This window comes from Portunus trituberculatus, chromosome 38 (genome assembly GCF_017591435.1).
Source record: "Portunus trituberculatus isolate SZX2019 chromosome 38, ASM1759143v1, whole genome shotgun sequence".
Taxonomy (NCBI): Eukaryota; Metazoa; Arthropoda; class Malacostraca; order Decapoda; family Portunidae; genus Portunus; species Portunus trituberculatus.
Window position 1 is genome coordinate 28,001,543 of NC_059292.1, and position 22,500 is coordinate 28,024,042.

Genomic DNA, 22,500 nt, shown 5'->3' on the forward strand with positions numbered 1-22,500 from the left:
AGGAGGAGGAGGAGGAGGAGGAAAAGAGGAGGAGAAAGAACAGTGGCAATAGTACTAGTAGCAGCAGTAGTAATCATCCCTTGCGTCATCATATCTGTCTTGGTGTCATCGTATCTGTACCACTATCCATTAATGGTAGCAAGACCAACAGTACCACCATCACCACGACCTCTACCACCACCACCACCACCACCACCACCACCACCAGTAATCATCCCTGGTGTCGTCATATCTGCCCTGCCATCCATCACACACGAGAGAGGCAAGGCAAAAACCCACACACACCTGTCACTGAAGCCAGAAGAGTTCGGGCTTCACCTTGGGCCCCTGTACTGAGTCACCTGTGGTACTGGCCGCGCCTCCACACTGATCCCGCCTCCCTGGCCACCCTCACACAGAACCACCACCACCAATAGTACCTCCAGGACCAGCGCCACCTGTCATCCACTATCTTCATCTCTATTGTGTGATTCATACTAATACTTGTGTCATTTCGTCATATTTGGTGGTGGTGGTGGTAATGGTGGTGGTAACGTTGACTAGATGATGATGATGATGGCAGTAATGATAATAGTAATGATAATGGTAATAATTTTCTATCCATACATCAGTCCAAATGTCACACTCGAGATGGCCCAAACAAAACATGACAGACACACACACACACACACACACACACACACACACACACACACACACACACACACACACACATAATACACAGCCCCTAGAAGGAGAGCCTCGTGCACCACTGTAGGCACATATGAGGAACGGTCTCATTATGAAGGATCACAAGTAAACAAGTATATGGTAAAAAGTACCAGAGCAAGAGTAGTAGTAGTAGTAGTAGTAGTAGTAGTAGTAGTAGTAGTAGTAGTAGTAGTAGTAGTAGTAGTACTACTACTACTATTACTACTACTACTACTACTACTACTACTACTACTATTAATAGTAGTAGTAGTAGTAGTAGTAGTAGTAGTAGTAGTAGTAGTAGTAGTAGTAGTAGTAGTAGTAGTAGTAGTAGTAGTAGTAGTAGTAGTAGTAGTAGTAGTAGTAGTAATAGACGCTTTCAAGTTCCACCAAACCCCACATTAATATCCTGTATGTCACTTGACGCAGCAATCCCCAGTAATAATAATGACAAATAACATATAATAATAGACACGAGGCATCCCCATCACCAACAACGAGGCCTGACTTCTGCATCCCTTAATGACACAATTAATTATACCGCCAAGGCTCCCGTGTTTCCCATCAGACGGTCTATAGAGAGAGAGAGGGAGGGAGGGAGGGAGGGAGGGAGGATGACTGAGGCAAAGAGAGAGGGTGGCTAAGGAGGAGAGAGAGAGAGAGAGAGGAAGACGCTTCAAGCCCCAGTGATCGCGGCAATCCTTAACTAACGTTTGAGGCACGCCGACAGTCACGCTGCTGGCACCTCACCTCTGTCAATTAGGGGGCAGGTAAAGGGAATGGCTGAAGGGTGTCACTCCTGCTGGCACCGCTTCTCTACGGCTACTGCTGCTACTGCTCGAGATGTTAGCGTTACTACTATTACTACTTCTACTCTTACTACTACTACTGCTACTATTACTTCTACTACTACTACTGCTACTACTACTACTACTACTACTACTACTGCTACTACTACTACTACTACTATTACTACTACATTATTATTATTTACATAATTTTTCTCCAACTAAGGTTTAAGAACGCCACTCAAGTCAATCATGATGAACTAAACAATGTAAATATGGTTCAAAGTATTCACTGATCCAACACTCAAAGCTTTTCCTTTCTCCAACTCATCATCACAATTTTTCACTTCTCCTAATCTTTCTCTTCCTTTTTCTTCTCCTACTGTCTTTCATCTTCCCCATTTTTCATTTCATTTCATTCCTTAATCTCTCCTTCATACCTTTGCTAACTTTGGCAGTAGTGACAATTTAGTTCCAAGAAGGTGACGAGTGATAAAGTGTCTGCTTCTCTTCGCTTCTCTTCAAGTGTGGACGGAAAATGTATTTGAACCCTTATAGAAAGATACAAGCAGGTAGAGTGATACGTGAATGGTTGTGTTACATGTCCAGGGACGCGCGGTTCATGTCTGGAGGGGTTTTCAGTAATTAAATGTGATACAAGCACAGGAAGCCGCAGGGAGTACTCGGCGATTTACAGTAAGTGTTAAGTCAAAGAATAAAATGATTGCAAGGTAGTGGTTAGAAGGCGGCGAGAAACCAAACATACACCTGAGCACACACACACACACACACACACACACACACACACACACACACACACACACACACACACACACACACACACACACACACACACACACACACACACACACACACACACACACACACACACACACACACACACACACACACACACACACACACACACACACACACACACACACACACAGGCGAGGCAAATGGGCAAGCCTCTTAATGTGTGGCCTCTGTTCACCTAGCAGTAAATAGGTACGGGATGTAACTCGAGGGGTTGTGGCCTCGCTTCCCCGGTGTGTGGAGTGTGTTGTGGTCTCAGTCCTACCCGAAGATCGGTCTATGAGCTCTGAGCTCGTTCCGTAATTGGGAAGACTGGCTGGGTGACCAGCAGGCAACCGAGGCGAGGTGAATTACACACACACACACACACACACACACACACACACACACAACACCTTACACTTTTACACTCTCTTCAAATCAAAATTTAATAATGGCTTCACCACGCCCTGCCTCGGAGTCCCCCTCTGGGGAGGGGACCATAAATGTCCCCAGGTCGGACTGCCCTCTGCTGTCGACCTTGGGTGTCTTGACACTTCATCTAATACTTTCACTATCAATTTCTGCAACATTCGTGGCCTTCGTTCTAATTTTCAATCTGTGGAACACCACCTCTCCTCTACTAAACCTCATCTTCTCTTCCTAACTGAAACACAGTTGTCTGTGACTACTGACAGCAGCCCTTTTCTGTTCCCTCCTACTTGCTCTATCCTCATTTTCAATCCAAAGCTGGATGTTGCGCATACGTGCGTAACGACACCACTTGCTCTCGTGCCCACAATCTTGAATCTTCAGAATTTTCTACCATCTGGCTAAGACTTCAATGTCACTCTCTAACTAAATTCATCTGTGCTGTATACCTCTCACCTAATTCCTCTGACTATGTAAAATTCTTTGACTATTTGACTTCCAAGGTGGAGCACATCTTATCTCACTTTCCTTTTGCTGAGATCTCCATTTTAGGGATTTCAATGTTCACCACCAGCTTTGGCTTTCATCTTCTTTCACTGACCAACCTGGTGAACAAACCTTCAACTTTGCTATCCTTCATGACCTAGAGCAGCTAGTGAAGTTCCCTACCCGTATTCCTGACCGCCTTGGAGACACGCCCAACATTCTTGATCTTTTCCTAACCTCCAACCCTTCTGCTTACTCTGTTAAACTTTCCTCTCCGTTGGGCTCCTCCGACCACAATCTAATTTCCGTTACCAGTTCTATCACTCCAGTGCAGCCTCAGGACCCGCCTAAGCGGAGGTGCTTCTGGCATTTTAACTCTGCTAAGTGGGAGGAACTAAGGCAGTACTATTCTGATTTCCTTGGGATGATTATTGTTTTCATGTCAGAGATCCTTCTCTTTGTGCCGAGCGCATAACAGAGGTGATTATCTCTGGCATGGAGCTATACATTCCTCATACTTTCTCTAACCCTAAAGCTAAAAAGCCTTGGTTTAACTCTGCTTGTTCTCGTGCTGTCAATGATAGAGAGGCGGCTCACAAACGGTTCCGTAGCCATCCAACTGCTGAAACTCATGCCCTATATATTTCTGCCCGTAATCATGCCAAATCTATTCTCCAACTTACTAAAAACTCTTTCATCAATAGAAAATGTCAAAGTCTTTCCAATTCTAACTCCTCTCGAGATTTCTGGCATCTAGCCAATAATATCTCTAACAACTTTACTTCTTCGTCTTTCCCTCCTTTACTTCATCCAGATGGCTCTACAGCTGTCTCTTCTTTTCTAAAGCTGAACTCTTCGCTCAAACCTTTGCTACCAACTCAACTTTGGATGATTCTGGGCATATTCCTCCTACTCCTCCACCCTCTGACTACTTCATCCCTAAAATTAAAATTCTTTATAAAGACGTTTTCCTGGCCCTCTCTGGCCTTGATTCTCGGAAGGCTTACGGTCCGGATGGAGTCCCTCCTGTTGTTCTCAAAACTGTGCTTCCGAACTCGCTCACTGCCTGGTCAAACTCTTTCATCTGTGTCTCTCTACTTCTATTTATCCTTCTTGCTGGAAGTTTGCTCACATTCAACCTGTCCCTAAAAAGGTGACCACTCCAATCCTTCTAACTACCGCCCTATAGCTTTGATTTCCTGCCTTTCTAAAGCCTTTGAGTCTATCCTTAATAGGAAGATAATGAGGCATCTATCAGCTCACAACCTTCTCTCTGATTGCCAGTATGGTTTCCGTAAAGGCAGATCTACTGGTGATCTTCTTACTTTCCTAACTGAATCTTGGTCATCCTCTTTAGGGACTTCGGTGAAACCTTTGCTGTCGGCCTTGACATATCGAAAGCCTTCGATAGAGTCTGGCACAAATCTTTAATTTCTAAACTACCCTCCTACGGATTCTATCCTTCTCTCTGTACCTTCATCTCCAGTTTCCTTTCCGATCGTTCTATTGCTGCTGTAGTAGACGGTCACTGTTCTTCCCTAAAACTATCAACAGTGGTGTTCCACAGGGTTCTGTCCTATCACCCACTCTCTTTCTATTATTCATCAATGATCTCCTAAATCTGACTCAATGCCCTATCCACTCCTATGCTGATGATACCACCTGCATTATTCAACAGCGTTCAACAGACGCCCAACCCAACAACAATTAAATGACTCAAGGCGAGATGCTATAGGACGCCTAACTTCTGATCTTTCACTTGTTTCTGATTGGGGCAGAGAAAACCTGGTTTTGTTCAATGCCTCAAAACTCAATTTCTACAACTATCTACTCGACATAACCTTCCAGACAACTATCCTCTCTTCTTCAATAACACTCAACTTCCCTCTCCTCTACATTAAACACACTCGGTCTATCCTTCACTAAAAATCTAAACTGGAAATTTCACATCTCTACTCTTGCTAAATCAGCTTCCAAGAAGTTAGGTGTCCTATGGCGTCTTCGTCCATTTTTCTCTCCTCCCAGCTGCTTGCTCTGTACAAGGGCCTTATCCGCCCGTGTATGGAGTATGGCTCTCATGTCTGGGGATCCACACACAGCTTTACTAAACAAGGTGGAATCTAAAGCTTTTCGTCTTATCAACTCTTCTCCTCTAACTGACTGTCTTGATTCTTTAAGTCACCGCCGCAATGTTGCATCTTTATCTGTCTTCTACCGCTGTTTTCATGCTGTCTGCTCTTCTGAACTTGCTAACTGCATGCCTTCCCCTCCTGCGGCCTCGCTGCACAAGACTCTCTACTTCTTCTCATCCCTATTCTGTCCATCTTCCTAATGCAAGAGTTAACCAGTATCTTCACTCCTTCATTCCCTACACTGGTAAACTCTGGAACTCTCTACCTGTGTCTGTATTTCCACCTGCCTATGACTTAAACTCTTTCAAAAGAGGAGTGTCAAGACACCTCTTACGTTAACTGGACCCTCCTTTTAGATTTTTTGTTTTTCTCTTCTACTTTCCTCTTAACAGGGCCTGGCAACCAGCGGGATTTTTTTTTTTCCAACACTTTGTTTGCCCTTGGCCAGTGCCCTTGTAATGTAAAAAAAAAAAACACACACACACACACACACACACAAGCATGGTTGATGAAGGTAAGGTCCGCTTACACACTAACCACCACACACACACACACACACACACACACACACACACACACACACACACACACACACACACCGCATAGTGTAGTGGCTAGCAAGCTCGACTCACAATCGAGAGGGCCGGGTTCGAATCCCGGTAAGCGGCGAGGCAAATGGCCAAGCCTCTTAATGTGTGACCCTTGTCCACCTAGTAGTAAATAGGTACGGGATGTAACTCGAGGGGTTGTGGCCTCGCTTTCCCGGTGTGTGTTGTGTGTTGATGTGGTCTCAGTCCTACCCGAAGATCGGTCTATGAGCTCTGAGCTCGCTCCGTAATGGGGTAGACTGGCTGGGTGACCAGCAGACGACCGAGGTTAATTACACACACACACACACACACACACACACACACACACACACACACACACACACACACGCACGCACGCACGCACACACACACACACACACACACACACACACACACACACACACACACACACACACACACACACACACACACACACACACACACACACACAAGCATGATGGATGAAGGTCAGGTACGCCCACACACCAACCAACACACACGACAAACACAAACACACACACACACACACACACACACACACACACACACACACACACACACACACACACACATGGCCGGACAGCAGCAGACAGGCACCCTGGCAGCGGCGACACTGGCACGCGTCCGGCAGTGCCACGCGACGGTGACGGAAGAGAGAGGAGGGGAGAGGAGGGAAGTGAGAACCAGGTAAGGGGAGGTGAGAGGGGAGGAGAGGGAAGGAGAGGAGAGGAAAAGGGAGGGGGGGTGGATACACACGTAATACATGACAGCGATGCACAACCTTACTCTCCCATATCTCCTCCTCCTCCTCCTCCTCCTCCTCCTCCTCCTCCTCCTCCTCCTCCTCCTCCACCTCCTCCTCCTATAGCCTATTAAAATGTAAAAAAATATGACATAAGGAAAATGAGAATGAATAAAAGAGACTCATGGACAAATAGAAGAATGTGCTGTACTATTAATCTCTCTCTCTCTCTCTCTCTCTCTCTCTCTCTCTCTCTCTCTCTCTCTCTCTCTCTCTCTCTCTCTGACCTACCCTAGACCCTGATATACCCTCTCCTCTCTTCCCTTCCCCTCATCACCTTATCGTCTGACCAGTCTCTCCCCTCACTCGCATCACACCTCTCTCTCTCTCTCTCTCTCTCTCTCTCTCTCTCTCTCTCTCTCTCTCTCTCTCTCTCTCTCTCTCTCTCTCTCTCTCTCTCTCTCTCTCTTTCATCATCATCATCATCATCCGAATCTTCCTTATTCTCTCACTCCCTCACCCTCATCTGTCTCGTCCACCTCTCTCTCTCTCTCTCTCTCTCTCTCTCTCTCTCTCTCTCTCTCTCTCTCTCTCTCTCTCTCTCTCTCTCTCCCTGCATTGACTCACCCGTTATGAAAGGCTACGACCTTCTCCACACAGCCAAAAATGATGATGATGATGATTATGACGATATTTATGACAAGGATAGTGAAGATAGTGATAAAGATAATGATGATAGTGATGACAGTGAGGATGGTGATGATGATGATGGCGATAATGATGTACAGCTTCTAATTTTTCTTCACCACCGCCCCTCACTTCCCCTTCTTTCGTCAGCTATGTCTAGTGGTGGTAATAATTTGTGGTGAAAATGAGCCGTATTGCCAACTCTGACAGCACGAAGGGGCCGGACCAAATTAATTATGAGGCGCGCCCGTGAGCTGGAGCAGGTATACACACACACACACACACACACACACACACACACACACACACACACACACACACACACACACACACACACACTGAGAGAGAGAGAGAGAGAGAGAGAGAGAGAGAGAGAGAGAGAGAGAGAGAGAGAGAGAGAGAGAGAGAGAGAGAGAGAGAGAGAGAGAGAGAGAGAGAGAGATATTACCTTTAATCAGCATCACCGACACGCCACAAAATGAAAGACAAACACACACACACACACACACACACACACACACACACACACACACACACACACACACAGATGATGGCCAACATAAGCTGCCAACATAATCGAACCCTATAATAATACATCACGTTATTTTTACAATCATTATTATTATTATTATTTTTATTATCATTATTTTTATTACTACTATTACTACTACTACTACTACTACTACTACTACTACTGTCATTTACTCTTTTGGTAATACTGACAGTTTCTAGGTATTGTTTTCGTAGTTATTGTTAGTAATTGATGATGATGATAAAAAAGGAGGAGGAGGAGGAGGAGGAGGAGGAGGAGGAGGAAGAAAAAAATGGCAAAGATACACTCAACAAATTCTTCGGTTCATTTAAATGTGTGTGCGTGCGTGTTTGTGTGTTTGTGTGTGTGTGTGTGTGTGTGTGTGTGTGTGTGTGTGTGTGTGTGTGTGTGTGTGTGTTGTGTGTGTGTATGTGTGTGGACTAATTTCTCAACTAATAACAAACTACCTTCCCCAACCCTAATATCTCTCTCTCTCTCTCTCTCTCTCTCTCTCTCTCTCTCTCTCTCTCTCTCTCTCTCTCTCCAAGGACCCCGCCACATGAAAAAATGTCGTAAAAAATAACATTCAACTAAAAATACTTCACCTCTCTCTCTCTCTCTCTCTCTCTCTCTCTCTCTCTCTCTCTCTCTCTCTCTCTCTCTCTCTCTCTCTCTTGCTTACCTCCATAAATCAGTCTGACTCTAGCAACATATGGGCCACACCTCCTCCTCCTCCTCCTCCTTCTTTTCCTCCTCCTCCTCCTCCTCCTCCTCCTCCTCCTCCTCCTCCTCCTCCTCCTCCTCCTCCTCCTCTTTCTTCGCCTACTTCTTCATTTTTATTTCTTCATTTCATCCATCCCTCCATTTGTTTTTCTTTTTCTTCTTCTTCTTCCTCCTTCTCCTCCTCTATCAATTTCATTCATTCATTCATTCACTCACTCATTTAAATCTCCCTCTCTTCGTCTAACTCCTCCTCGTCCTCCTTGTCCTCCTTCTCTCCTCCTCCTCCTCCTCCTCCTCCTCCTCCTCCTCCTCCTCCTCCTCCTTTTTTCCCTCCTCTTTTTTTTTTAATATAATCCATTACTCTATTTATATTAATTTCTTCTATTCTCTTTCTCCTTCAAATTTATCTATAATTATTCCTTTCCTATGTTTCTTCTTTTTTCTGATCATAATTTTCTTTAATTTCTGTTAATTTTCTTCCTCATTGTTCTTATTTGTCTTCATTTTTTTTTCTTCTTACACTTCCTCCTCTTACTCGTTATTACCACAATTATTCATTTTCCTTCTTTTTCATCCTCTTCGTCCTCCTCCTCTTCTTCTTTTCTTTTCTTCTTCTTCTTCTTCTTCTTCTACTCGTACTCTTCACAATACTTCATGTTTCCTCCTCCTCTTCCTTCTTCTCCTCCTCCTCCTACACTCTCTTCCTTTTCCTTTCCCGTTCTACCTTTACTTCTCATTCCTCAATCTCTTCTCCATACCTTTACCTTTCCTCCTCCTCCTCCTCCTCCTCCTCCTCCTCCTCCTCCTCCTCCTCCTCCTCCTGTACAGCCATACTTCACCTCCGTGCCAGCTCATCTTGGCTCGAGATCGCAATGAGTGCAAAGCAAAATATATGTATATGAAAGAGAGGAGAGAGAGAGAGAGAGAGAGAGAGAGAGAGAGAGAGAGAGAGAGAGAGAGAGAGAGAGAGAGAGAGAGAGAGAGAGAGAGAGAGAGAGAGAGAGAGAGAGAGAGAGAGAGAGAGAGAGAGAGAGAGAGAGAGAGAGAGAGAGAGAGAGAGAGAGAGAGAGAGAGAGAGAGAGAGAGAGAGAGAGAGAGAGAGAGAGAGAGAGAGAGAGAGAGAGAGAGAGAGAGAGAGAGAGAGAGAGAGAGAGAGAGAGAGAGAGAGAGAGAGAGAGAGAGAGAGAATCATGCACGATTTTTTTTTAAATGATTGTATGTATGTATGTATGTATGTATGTATATGTATGTATGTATCTAACGACGCGAAAGGATTAAGATAAGGGTGAGGCAGGGTGTAGTAGTAAGATGTGGTGATAGGGTGAGGTGACAGAGTGTGGTGACAGGGTGTGGTGAGACAGAGCAGGGTGTGTTGAGGCAAGATGACATATAATATGATGACAGGGTACGTGTGGTGACAGGGTGAGGCAGAGTAGGTGTGGTGATAGGGTAAGGAAGGGTGGATGGGGTGACATGGTGAGACAGAGTGGAGGGAGTGACAGTGTGGGTGGGGTGACACGGTATAGCAGGGTGGATTGGGTGACACGAACAGGGCAGAACGAGACAGGACAAGGAACAGGGAGGAGAAAGCCTTCAATAAGTCTGCCTATCAACACTAATGTACAGAAAAAAAAATATCATGAACTAAACTAATTTCTCGCTAACTTTAATATAAACTTCTCTTATGTTCATCCTCCTCCTTCTTTTCCAGTGTCTTCTTATATCATTTTCCTCCTTTATCAAAATCACTACTATATATAAATCCCCTCCTCTTGATCCTTCCTCCTCTTTTCCAATGTCTTTTGGTGACGCGTTTCTTATATTAACATCCCTACAATGTATATGAGTAACATTCCCATTCCCGGTATATAAAAACCCTCCTCTTAATCCTTTCTCCTTCTCCACTTTCCCCACTGTCTTTTGGTAATACGTTCCTTTTATCAACATCACTACAATGCATATGAGTCCTCCATTCCCTTTTCTCTTCAGCTGTCTTCTATCACTACCTTCCTCATGTCAGAATCCCTGCCATCCTCACTGTTTCAATCTCAAGTCCTGTGATATACTGAGACTCCCTAACAAAACCTGACAGCTCCTTACAAAACTTGACAGCCCCTTAAGAAGTAACACATTTATTCTAAGCATGCCAGAGGAAGACTGAAGGAAAAGGCTGAGTGAGCAATTGGTAGCAAGGTCAAGCTCAGTGATAGTAAGAGTGGCATGTTGTTCCCCCCATCGCAAGTGACTCCAGCAAGTGGAATCGTGTGTGGCGAGGCATCTTGATGAGGTAAAATATGAATTCCAATCGCTCTGTGTTAATGTTGCATGGTTCTCGTGACGCTTCCTTGCTACTCTGGTGTCTGGTGTGTGTGTGTGTGTGTGTGTGTGTGTGTGTGTGTGTGTGTGTGTGTGTGTGTGTGTGTGTGTGTGTGTGTGTGTGTGTGTGTGTGTGTGTGTGTGTGTGTGTGTGTGTGTGTGTGTGTGTGTGTGTTACTGGGATGCGAGGGTCGTCTGGGTTGTAACGGCTTCTAGCATGATACTGAAGGAAGTAAATGTTTCTCTAACAGAACGTTCTTTTAACTGCTAAGACTGCTAAGACGCTTCCTTACTACTCTGGTGTCAGGATGTGTGTGTGTGTGTGTGTGTGTGTGTGTGTGTGTGTGTGTGTGTGTGTGTGTGTGTGTGTGTGTGTGTGTGTGTGTGTGTGTGTGTGTGTGTGTGTGTGTGTGTGTGTGTGTGTGTGTGTGTGTGTGTGTGTGTGTGTGTGTGTGTGTGTGTGTGTGTGTGTGCTGTGTAAACGTGGTTTGTGTTGTAAAGGAAGGTGTAATAGTAAGGCAAGATAGACTAGACAGATAGGGTAAAAAAGAGAAGGGTAAGAGGTGGTAAGGTAAGGCAAGGTTAGGTAAGGGTTAAGTAAGGTTGGGGGCGGCAGGGTAAGGTGGAAGAGAAAGACAAGATGAGGCGAGACAGGCAGACTGGCACACCTTTGTATTCACCGCCACGCACACCTTTCTTTCACCTGGCAATTAGCGACGCACCCAAAGACACACACACACACACACACACACACACACACACACACACACACACACACACACACACACACACACACACACACACACCTGCACCTCCCTCGCACTCTCACTCCATCACCCCATAGCGGCCTATTTATAAACCTTCACACACTTCCACCTTCCCGCCGTCACTTCCCCGTCACTCCTTTCCTCCTCCTCCCCGATCTTTATCCGTCTCCTCCCTCTCTCCCCCCCTCCTCCTCCTTCTCCTCCTCCTCTTCCTCTTCCTCCTCCTCCTCCTCCTCCTCGCCTACACTTTCTATTTACCTCATATATTCCCCTCACACATTCCTCCTCCTTTGATCTACGCGTTATTTTCCCATCTGCTTTTCCTCTCCTCGTCCTTCTCCACCTCCTCCTCCTCTTCCTCCTTCTCCTACTCCTCTTCCTCCTTCTCCTGCATGCCGCACATACATCCCGACCACTTGGCGACGCACCATAAAAAACTATCATACTCATATACTCGCTGTGGCCCCGCCTGCACCGTATACCGCCCCGCCTGCGCCGCCTACAGCCCCTCTGCCTGTCTCGCCGCCAATCCCCGACGCCCTGGCTAAGCTGGAAGCGGTGAGCCTTTTCATGCGAGGTTGTATATTTGAGGGGCGTTCACATGAAGGAATGCTGGTGTGTGTTTGAGTCACGTATTGCGCGATACAAGAGTGCAAGTGTTCGTTTGTTAGGCTGTGTATGTGTGTGGGTGTGTTTTTCTTATTAATTATGGTGGTCTTTACTTTTCTCTACGTATGTGTCTCTATTTTCATACACGAGTGCTGTTATCTGTATCTTGATTATATATGTGTGTGTGTGTGTATGTTCTTTTTTTTTTTACCTTTTGAATCTATGGTAGTCTCTACTTTTTTCCTATATTGACAGTACGTGTCTGTATCTGTGGCTAACTATTTCTACATCTATAGGTGCCTGTTTATTTGCACCTGTCACCTGTCTATATTCATTCATTTTCATTTACCTAGGCGCTTATCTATTTGCACCTGTCCATATTCATCCATTCTTATTTACCTATTCAGTATTATCTCTGTTTATTTAAAGGAGTGATCCAGATTTAAGAGTGTCTATCCATCTATCTCTCCATCTGCCTCTCCTTTGAAGATACCAATGCCGAGTAATGGGGAGTTTTAAAAAGACCACTACGTAATCTTATGGATGAGGATGATCGATGTCCTAACTCTGCGCGCTTAGCAGGGAGGAAGCTGAGGCATGGAAAAGAAAGATAAGGGGAGGAGGAGGTGAGATGACGCTAGTCTGATGCGGAATGTCCTCACCTCAGTAGAACATCAGAGAACATAACATAAAACAAGGGAAGCTGCAAGAAACAACCAGACCTACATGTAGCAGTGCCTGTAGTAGTTAAGCTTATATCAATTTCCACCTACCATTCCCCTTTCCATAAATTCGTAATCTTTTAAACCTCCCTACTAACTAAAGACCTTATTACTGAGTCTGTTTCATTCACACATCATCCCTATTCTAGACTCAGTTCCTTCCCATTTTTGTGCCTGATTTAACCCCTTCAATACTGGGACACATTTTTACCTTGAGATTTGTGTACGATTTAGACCATTTGATTGACATTAGGAAGGGTCTATGGAGGTCAGAAAATTAATGGCCACAGTCTTCACTATTCTAGTCCCCCGACATAAGTTTCTGCTTCTTGTAGCTTTGTGATCTTGTGTCGAGTGTCCCAAGGCGAGGCGTCCCAGCGGCCCCGTCAAAGGCAAGGAATATAGAGGGAAGGTGATGCTGAGATGTACTAAAAGGGAGTGACTCAGACCGGTGTATGGAGGAGAGTGGCGATTGATGGGAATGGTTAATGATTACTAAGGACTCGTTGATGTGTGTGGTGCATTGTGTTGGAGTGATGGGACGAAGAAGAAGTGGTTATATGTAAGCGTATTGGGGTGGCAGAGAGGAGGTTGGGATGAACTGTGCTTCTGTTGGGTGTGATGTGGTGATGGGGAGGGAATCGGGGTGTATGAGGGGTGTGGGGTGAATGTACAGTACAATACCATGGCAGGGGTGTGCTAAGGTGGTGGTGTGATGTGTGGCTGGGTGGAGATGATGCTGGGGTGAGTGTTGGGGTGAAAATTAGGGTGAATGTGCCTCGGTGGGCTATGGTGAGGGAGGCGGGATGCCCGTGATGTGTGGCAGCGCACCCCCGCCACCTGTCACCGCCACTCACGCCCGCAACACACGCCCACACGCTATATATATGTGCCCCTTCATTTCACGCCCAAGGCAAAAATGGGCACAGTAATAATAATAATAATAATAATGATAATGATAATAATAATAATAATAATAATAATAATAATAATAATAATAATAATAATAATAATAATAATAATAATAATAATAATAATAATAATAATAATAATAATAATAATTACAGCAGCAGCATGTAGTAATAGTAGTAGTGGTGGTGGTGGTGGTGGTGGTGGTGGTGGTGGTGGTGGTGGTGGTGGTGGTGGTGGTGGTGGTGGTGGTGCAGCAGCAGCAGCAGCAGCAGCAGCAGCAGCAGTGGTGGTGGTGGTGGTGGTGGTGGTGGTGGTGGTGGTGGTGGTGGTGGTGGTGGTGGTGGCAGTGGCAGTGGCAGTGGCAGTGGCGGTGGCGGTGGCGGTGGGACTACAGGTGGCAGTGGCGGTGGCAGTATTGGTGGTGGTGGTGGTGGTGGTGGTGGTGGTGGTGGTGGTGGTGGTGGTGGTGGTGGTGGTGGCAGTGGCAGTGGCAGTAGTAGTGGTGGTGGTGGTGGTAGTAGTAGTAGTAGTAGTAGTAGCAGTAGCAGTAGCAGTAGTAGTATTAGTTGTAGTAGTAGTAGCAGTAGCAGTAGCAGTAGCAGTAGCAGTAGCAGTAGTAGTTGTAGTAGCAGTAGCAGTAGCAGTAGCAGTAGTGGTGGTAATTCTCAGTACTTGACGTGATACCTTTCTAAAAAAAACTGTTAGTTTTGCAGTGCTACACCTCTCCCAAGGCCTGTCCAATCATCCCTCTGTGCCTCACCCTTCACTCTCCTCCAACCCATCTCTCTCTGCCTTGTTACATTTGCGTCGTCTAAACTGAAAAAAAAATATTAAAAAAAGAATAAATAAGCAAATAAAGAGAACAAAGAAAAAAAGTTTGACTTATTCCTTCCTTCCCAGGGCCCGGCGCAATGGTGCCGCGTGTTTGTTTACTGAGTGTTTCCCGCGCGGCGCGTCTCTACAATCTGTCTCCCATCACACACCCTGGCCTTGCGTGTCGCGCCAGCGAGGCCGCTAGTAACATTTGACTTGGGTGACGCGGGATGATGGGCGTGGCTCGGGACATGGTAAGGGAGGGGCGCGGCGGCAGGGGCGAGAATCACCATGCTGGTGGCAGCCGAGGGCCGCCGCGCCCTCAACCTCAGCCTTCAGAGAAGCAACATGTAATTTTCGTTTATTTTAGGCCTGTAGTGCGTAGTGGGCCTCCACGGACGCCATGGGGGAGCGCAAAGGCATGGCGCTGCGTGACTACTCCGCTGAGAGACGCCGCCCCGCGTGCCGCCACACGCTGGCGGCACCGGTACATGACCACATACAACACTAACAATGGCTGACACAACTCACGCTGCCACCAGCCCGCGGAGTGCCTGGCATGTGGCTGCCTTATGATGCTGGCCGTCACACACACACACACACACACACACACACACGGACCGTCTCACCTGCTGGCCGTGGGGGTGTGGACAGGCACCGTCTCCTGCGCCTTGGCCTCGTTCTGCACCGGCAGAAGGCCCGGGGGCAGGGGCACCTCCTCCTCCAGGTCTGAGTCGTCTGAACTTTCCTCTTTGCAGCACAGACAGCGGCAACACTTGGACATCCTGCCCCGACGGGGCGGGGCAGGGGTCCGCCGCGCCGCCATCTTGGCGGTCACACGAGAGCTCCGGGCCTCACTTTAGGGTACTTGGTCTCGTTCAACAGTAAACTTGTCAGTGGCCTGAGGTCCAGACTTCAAGGGGTGCACGACACCCGGCAAGATGGGTCTCTACGGCACCTGCTGTTGATAGAGGTACACTCACGCACACTGAGGCTTTTAGAATGCAATCTCGTCAACCCCGAGGCAAACTGGCTGAGGCCCGCGACAAGCTGCAGCAGGACGCGGTGCGCTGGGTGACAGGTGACAGGTACCGGGTAGGTGCTCAGAGCTGGGTAAGGAAGCGTCGGTGGCGGTGCCTTCCTGCCTCCTGTCGTCAACACAGCGTCCTGCAAAGACAAGAATATGGTCAGTCAGCGCTCACGGCCACACCATGCAGGAGTGCCGACATGTCCAGCAATCAGCGGTGTTCCTACTCAGTCATAGGCCAGACGCTACAAATATATCTACAAATCCTTACAGGATGGGAACCACGCTTATACAGAGTGACAGCAAACAGCGGCGGGGGTCGTTAAGGAGGGTTGGGCAAACCGGTGGAGAAGCGCGAGCCGGGGCGAGGCAAAATGAGGCAGAGCAAGATGGGGAGATGCCTTCAGACCGAAATTTCTATTAACAAGAATTAGCTCAAAACTTTTACACCTCGACCTGCCTGCAACGGGCGCGGCGCCAGTGCAAGGTCCTCGCATTACCAGTCACACCTGCTGCGGCCAGACGCACCACCGTGAGGGAAGAATGAAATCATGAAGGCAAGCGAGAGACTGATAGGAAGGGAGGTGACGAGATGTGTGTGTGTGTGTGTGTGTGTGTGTGTGTGTGTGTGTGTGTGTGTGTGTGTGTGTGTGTGTGTGTGTGTGTGTGTGTGTGTGTGTGTGTGTGTGTGTGTGTGTGTGTGTGTGTGTGTGTGTGTGTGTGTGTGTGTGTGTGTGTGTGTGTGTGTGTGTGTGTGTGTGTGTGTGTGTGTGTGTGTGTGTGTGTGTGTGTGTGTGTGTGTGTGTGTGTGTGTGTGTGTGTGTGCCTTAAGGAAAAGATGGAAACCAGAGACTCGTGCCATCACGTGCCTGACAGAGAGAGAGAGAGAGAGAGAGAGAGAGAGAGAGAGAGAGAGAGAGAGAGAGAGAGAGAGAGAGAGAGAGAGAGAGAGAGAGAGAGAGAGAGAGAGAGAGAGAGAGAGAGAGAGAGAGAGAGAGAGAGAGAGAGAGAGAGAGAGAGAGAGAGGGGGGGGGCCCAAAAGAGGGTAATTCTCAAGTCATATACATTTGAGACTCAAGTCTAAGACGGGAAGGGATGCAATGTGTGTGTGTGTGTGTGTGTGTGTGTGTGTGTGTGTGTGTGTGTGTGTGTGTGTGTGTGTGTATGTGTGTCCCTGCAATAACACCTCAATACAAACAGAACAACATGTACTGATCTCATGTCCCTTGTCTGAACATTGTAGAAATGGGTACACAATGCTTAACTTTAGTAATATAAACGAACTTTTAAATGAACAGAATCATATACAAGAATTATGTCAATATATGCATGACGTACTACGTGTTTATGCTTAGCTCAACCAACAAACCTAAGGCCGTATACTGTAAAACTATTAACTTATAACTGTAAAATGATACTATGTAATGTCTTTATTTTGTCAATAAACTACTACTACTACTACTATGTGTGTGTGTGTGTGTGTGTGTGTGTGTGTGTGTGTGTGTGTGTGTGTGTGTGTGTGTGTAATTCACCTCGGTCGTCTGCTGGTCACCCAGCCAGTCTTCCCCATTACGAAACGACCTCAGAGCTCATAAACCGATCTTCGGGTAGGACTGAGACCACAACACACTCCACACACCGGGAAAGCGAGGCCACAACGCCTCGAGTTACATCCCGTACCTATTTACTGCTAGGTGAACAGGTGCCACACATTAAGAGGCTTGCCCTTTTGCCTCGCCGCTTCCCGGGACTCGAACCCGGTCCTCTCGATTGTGAGTCGAGCGTGCTAACCACTACACTACGCGGTGTGTGTGTGTGTATTTACCTAGTTGTATTTACCTAGTTGTAGTTTTACAGGGACTGGGCTTTATGCTCGTGTGGCCCCGTCTCCATATCTACACTGTGTGTGTGTGTGTGTGTGTGTGTGTGTGTGTGTGTGTGTGTGTGTGTGTGTGTGTGTGTGTGTGTGTGTGTGTGTGTGTGTGTGTGTGTGTGTGTGTGTGTGTGTGTGTGTGTGTGTGTGTGTGTGTGTGTGTGTGTGTGTGTGTGTGTGTGTGTGTGTGTGTGGTGCATCGTTTCACAGCTTATGCAACTCTCTCTCTCTCTCTCTCTCTCTCTCTCTCTCTCTCTCTCTCTCTCTCTCTCTCTCTCTCTCTCTCTCTCTCATCTGTTCTCTACTTCCCATCCCTGCCTTAGCCAAACCAGCCCCGCCCCATCCGGCCCAGCCCCGCTCCGCCCCTGCGTCTCCCCGCCACCCTCACCCTGGTTAACTCCACAGGGGGTGTCTCTTCGCGGCAGCAGGGGCGGAATGACAGAAATACGTGACGGAGGGAGGGGGAAGGAAAGGAAGAAGGGAAAGAAACAGAATTAGGAGGTAAAGGAAGAGATAGAGGAACACATATAGAGTGGTTCATCGTCACTGCTTGCACGGGAAAAGTTGTCATCATCATCATCATCATCATCATCATCATCATCATCATCATCATCATCATCATCATCATGTTACTGTTATCATTGTCATTATTGAAGATGGCGAGGCTAGTGTTTGTTATTAGAGTGGCAAGAAATTCCAGTATACCTCATTAGCTGATTATTATTATTACGTATTATTGTCATTATTATCATTGTTATTATTATTTTTATTATTATTATTATTATCATTATTATTATTATTATCATTATTATTATTATTATTATCATTACTATCATCATTATTATTATTATTATTATTATTATTATTATTAGTAGTAGTAGTAGTAGTAGTAGTAGTAGTAGTAGTAGTAGTAGTAGTAGTAGTAGTAGTAGTAGTAGTAGTAGTAGTAGTAGTAGTAGTAGTAGTAGTAGTAGTAGTAGTAGTATCTTTGTCATTACTGGTAAAGGCGGAAAATTTGTGAGCTTTTAGATGATGAAAGGAAAACTTTTTTTTATTGTTTAAACTCTATAATTGCTATCATCATTATCATTATTATTATTTTCACCATCATCATTATCACCACCATTGATATTACGTAATGTTTTAGCTATCTCATTTATATTCACAGCACGTCATCAATTCTCTCTCTCTCTCTCTCTCTCTCTCTCTCTCTCTCTCTCTCTCTGTTGGTACATTGTGAGGGCAGAAAGAGTGACAGGTGAGGTGACTTAAGCTGTTTTGTCACCTGATGTTACCTGGACACCTCACTCTTACCTATCTCCTCCTCCTTCTCCTCCTCCTCCTCCTCCTCCTCCTCCCCCCCCATCTTTTTCTTCCTTCTCGCCTTTTCTTTTCTTTTTTCTTCGTCTTCATCCCTCTCCTTCTTAATGCCACAGCACTCAAGTAATGGTCAGATGCATGCAATCTCTCTCTCTCTCTCTCTCTCTCTCTCTCTCTCTCTCTCTCTCTCTCTCTCTCTCTCTCTCTCTCTCTCTCTCTGACAACACTGCAACACAAGAATTAACCGTGCAACTAATTACTTTCTTTTCAACAGTTTTTATCAATCATATTTTTTAACAATACGTGATGACAAATGACAGCCTCGGAACAATAAAGGTCACGAACACAATTAGTAATAGCAATAATGGTAATACAATTCGAAATAATACAGTGTTGATGTTCCTCCATACATCTTTTTTATGCTCTCTCTCTCTCTCTCTCTCTCTCTCTCTCTCTCTCTCTCTCTCTCTCTCTCTCTCTCTCTCTCTCTCTCTCTCTCTCTCTCTCTCTCTCTCTCTCTCTCTCTCTCTCTCTCTCTCTCTCTCTCTCTCTCTCTCAACATCAAAGGAAAACCACGTCCCACACAAACTATGAGCGATAAAAAATGAAATGAACAAAAACTTTGCAATTGTCATTAATATATTCATGTGTGTGTGTGTGTGTGTGTGTGTGTGTGTGTGTGTGTGTGTGTGTGTGTGTGTGTGTGTGTGTGTGTGTGTGTGTGTGTGTGTGTGTGTGTGTGTGTGTGTGTGTGTGTGTGTGTGTGTGTGTGTGTGTGTGTGTGTGTGTGTGTAAGAAATTTTGACAAGTAAACTAACACAAAAGAGAAATGAACAGTGAAAGATATGATCACAAATCACTGTATTAAGCCTTAGTGACCGACCGACTGGCTGACTGACTCACTGACTGACTTATGGGCGGACTGACTAACTGAAGAGTGAACTGACCCACAGACTGATTGATTTACTTCGAGACGAACTAACTGACTGCCCTGCATACTCACTAACTGACGGGAAGATGAACTGACTGATGGACTGACTGAAGGGGTGACTTTATGACTGACCAGTAACTGAAAGTCGGCACCAACAGAATCAGGCCATTGGCTTAAAGAGGAGGAGACGCGGTGTAAAGGCGAGAATTAAAATAGCGCAACAAACCACGGCATTGTGATCGACTGACTGTCTCACTGACTGACTCACTGACTGACTTAAAGGGGACCAATCAATACAAGGAGGTCATTCCCCTAAAGACGAGAGGGCCTGACACCTATGGGCAGGGCAAGGCAGGGCAGGGGAGGAGAAGAGAGAAGGGAGCATAGTGAGGGGTGAGACTAGTAAACCTGTGGCGCCGCCAACACTCCACGCGGTGTGTTTTCCCCTCGGCCAAGCACCAACACCACCACCACCACCATCACCACCACCAACCCACAAGGCGCCAGGAGTTGTTTCTCACTTGTTTATCTTAGCTGCACGATGTTTAGAGACCTTTTCTACTTATAAGATGCCTTTAGTAAATGTTTCCTTATCAAGATCTGGCTTCGCCTGAACGCCAGGTAAACATTTGCACCTGCGAAGCGCCGCTCACCGACCCGCGTACTGTGTCATTCACGCCTGGCAGTGAGGGGCTGAGCAGGCTGCATAAGGCGGTGAATGGCTGTGGCCACAACCTGTTCGTAAGGGCGCGGGGCCGTGCAAGGTGTGTGGCTGAGGAAAGCAGGTCGCAGATGGCGGGGTAGAGTGGTTTGGGGAAAGCAGACTCTCAGGGGCGTGTCATACTTACCTAAGTGGGTGAAGTGTGTGGCGTGTTTATGAGCAGTGGGTGAGGCGGTGGGTAGCGAGGCTGCTTGAGGGAAGGACGTGTGGGAAGGCTCAGGCAGTGGCAGATGTGGCGGCGCCCTGGCTGCCTGAGAGGTGCTACTGTCGCCACGCCTGCAGGGAGGGTGGAGGGAGGGTGCGGGGTTGAGTGGCGGCGGTCACAGGGCCCCGCCTCCCGTGTGCTTACACTTGGCCCAGTGCAACACTCCGCCGGGAGAGGCTCGCTGCGACCCGCCAGGCAGCGTTCACCGCCATGCTCAGGCGCGGCACGCCGGCGCCAGGGACAGGCCTGCCGTGAGGTGCTTCAAGGGGCGGGATAAGGCTTGCACGTGTTCCCAGACAGAGAGGCGCGCGACACACACGTGAGGGAGGCACGGCTGGCAGCACAGGTGAGGCAGCCAGGTCTGTGTGGCGCCCGAGGTGAAGGGACGAGGACGGTGCAGGCGCAAGGCGGGGAGGGAGGGAGGCGTGGGTGGCGGAGAGGGAGGCGTGGCCGTGTGTCAGGACGGGCGTGGGCAGCGGCAGCGGACCGGGCAGGGGAAGGGTTAGGCGGGCACTGCCATGCGCCGCCCGGGCACTCGCGCCGCCACCTGGACCCACGCCCCCCACCCCTCCCATACCTTCCCCGCCACACCCCACTCCTGCTGCCCTGCTCCCCTCACTCACATGCCTTGCTTTCCGCACCATCGCCACCACCACCACCACCACCACCATAACAACACTAATACGTAAAACAAAACTTTTACTACAACAGCTCTAGCATTCACATCCCCCTCTCTCTCTCTCTCTCTCTCTCTCTCTCTCTCTCTCTCTCTCTCTCTCTCTCTCTCTCTCTCTCTCTCTCTCTCTCTCTCTCTCTCTCTCTCTCTCTCTCTCTCACACACACACACACACACACACACACACACACACACACACACACACACACACACACATTGCTATGCTTATATTAAAAGTCTGTCAGTCACGGAAGTCTCATTAAAAGAAATTAATGAGTGAAAAATATGAACATGATACCTTTCTCTCTCTCTCTCTCTCTCTCTCTCTCTCTCTCTCTCTCTCTCTCTCTCTCTCTCTCTCTCTCTCTCTCTCTCTCTCTCTCTCTCTCTCTCTCTCTCTCTCTCTCTCTCTCTCTCTCTCTCTCTCTCTCTCTCTCTCTCTCTCTCTCTCTCTCTCTCTCTCTCTCTCTCTCTCTCTCTCTTCCTCTTCTCTCTCTCTTCCTTCTCCTTCTCTCATTCCATCTCCTCCTTTCCCTTCCTCCTCCTCCTCCTCCTCCTCCTCCTCCTCCTCCTCCTCCTCCTCCTCCTCCCCCCTTGTTTCCTTTCCTAGTGTACTGTACTCTTCCCCTCCTCTCCATATATTATTCCCGCTTTTCCTCCCTGTTCCTTTCCCTCTAGCTCAGCCTTTCTCGTTTCTTTCTTCCTTTCCTTTCATATCGTACTGTCCTATCTCCACCCATGTTTGAATGATTGCTGTCTGGCTGCCTAATGTAACTTGATATAATACTCAACTATGAATATAATGACGTGTATAATTCTCCCCTCTGCTCTCAATGTAGCTATATAATTCCCGCCTCCTGCCGCCACCTTCCTTTCATTTTCCCCTCACAAAACCGTGACCCAGCAGGTGATGTGACCTTGCCGTGGCGTCACACCAGCCTGCTGACGTCAATTCAAGTAGGGTAGAGGCTTTCAAGGTCACCATACATGCTTACACACTTACGAACACAC

The 22,500-nt window shown here is 47.2% G+C and overlaps 1 protein-coding gene across 2 annotated transcripts in view; it reads right to left on the reverse strand.

Annotated features, from left to right (window-relative positions):
• The window catches only part of LOC123514858 (fibroblast growth factor 1-like), a 38,917-nt gene that overhangs the window by 6,067 nt on the left and 10,350 nt on the right, over positions 1 to 22,500 (reverse strand). Inside the window, exons 1-2 of one of the 2 annotated variants that reach the window (XM_045273107.1) lie at positions 20,736 to 21,339; positions 15,366 to 15,903 (exon numbers count right to left, since the gene is read on the reverse strand). In XM_045273107.1, the coding sequence (XP_045129042.1) occupies positions 15,366 to 15,562 (197 nt within the window). In that variant the 5' untranslated portion in view covers positions 15,563 to 15,903; positions 20,736 to 21,339. Of the gene's footprint in view, positions 1 to 15,365; positions 15,904 to 20,735; positions 21,340 to 22,500 lie in introns of those variants that run through there. The other variant, XM_045273108.1, reaches the window with a different exon arrangement.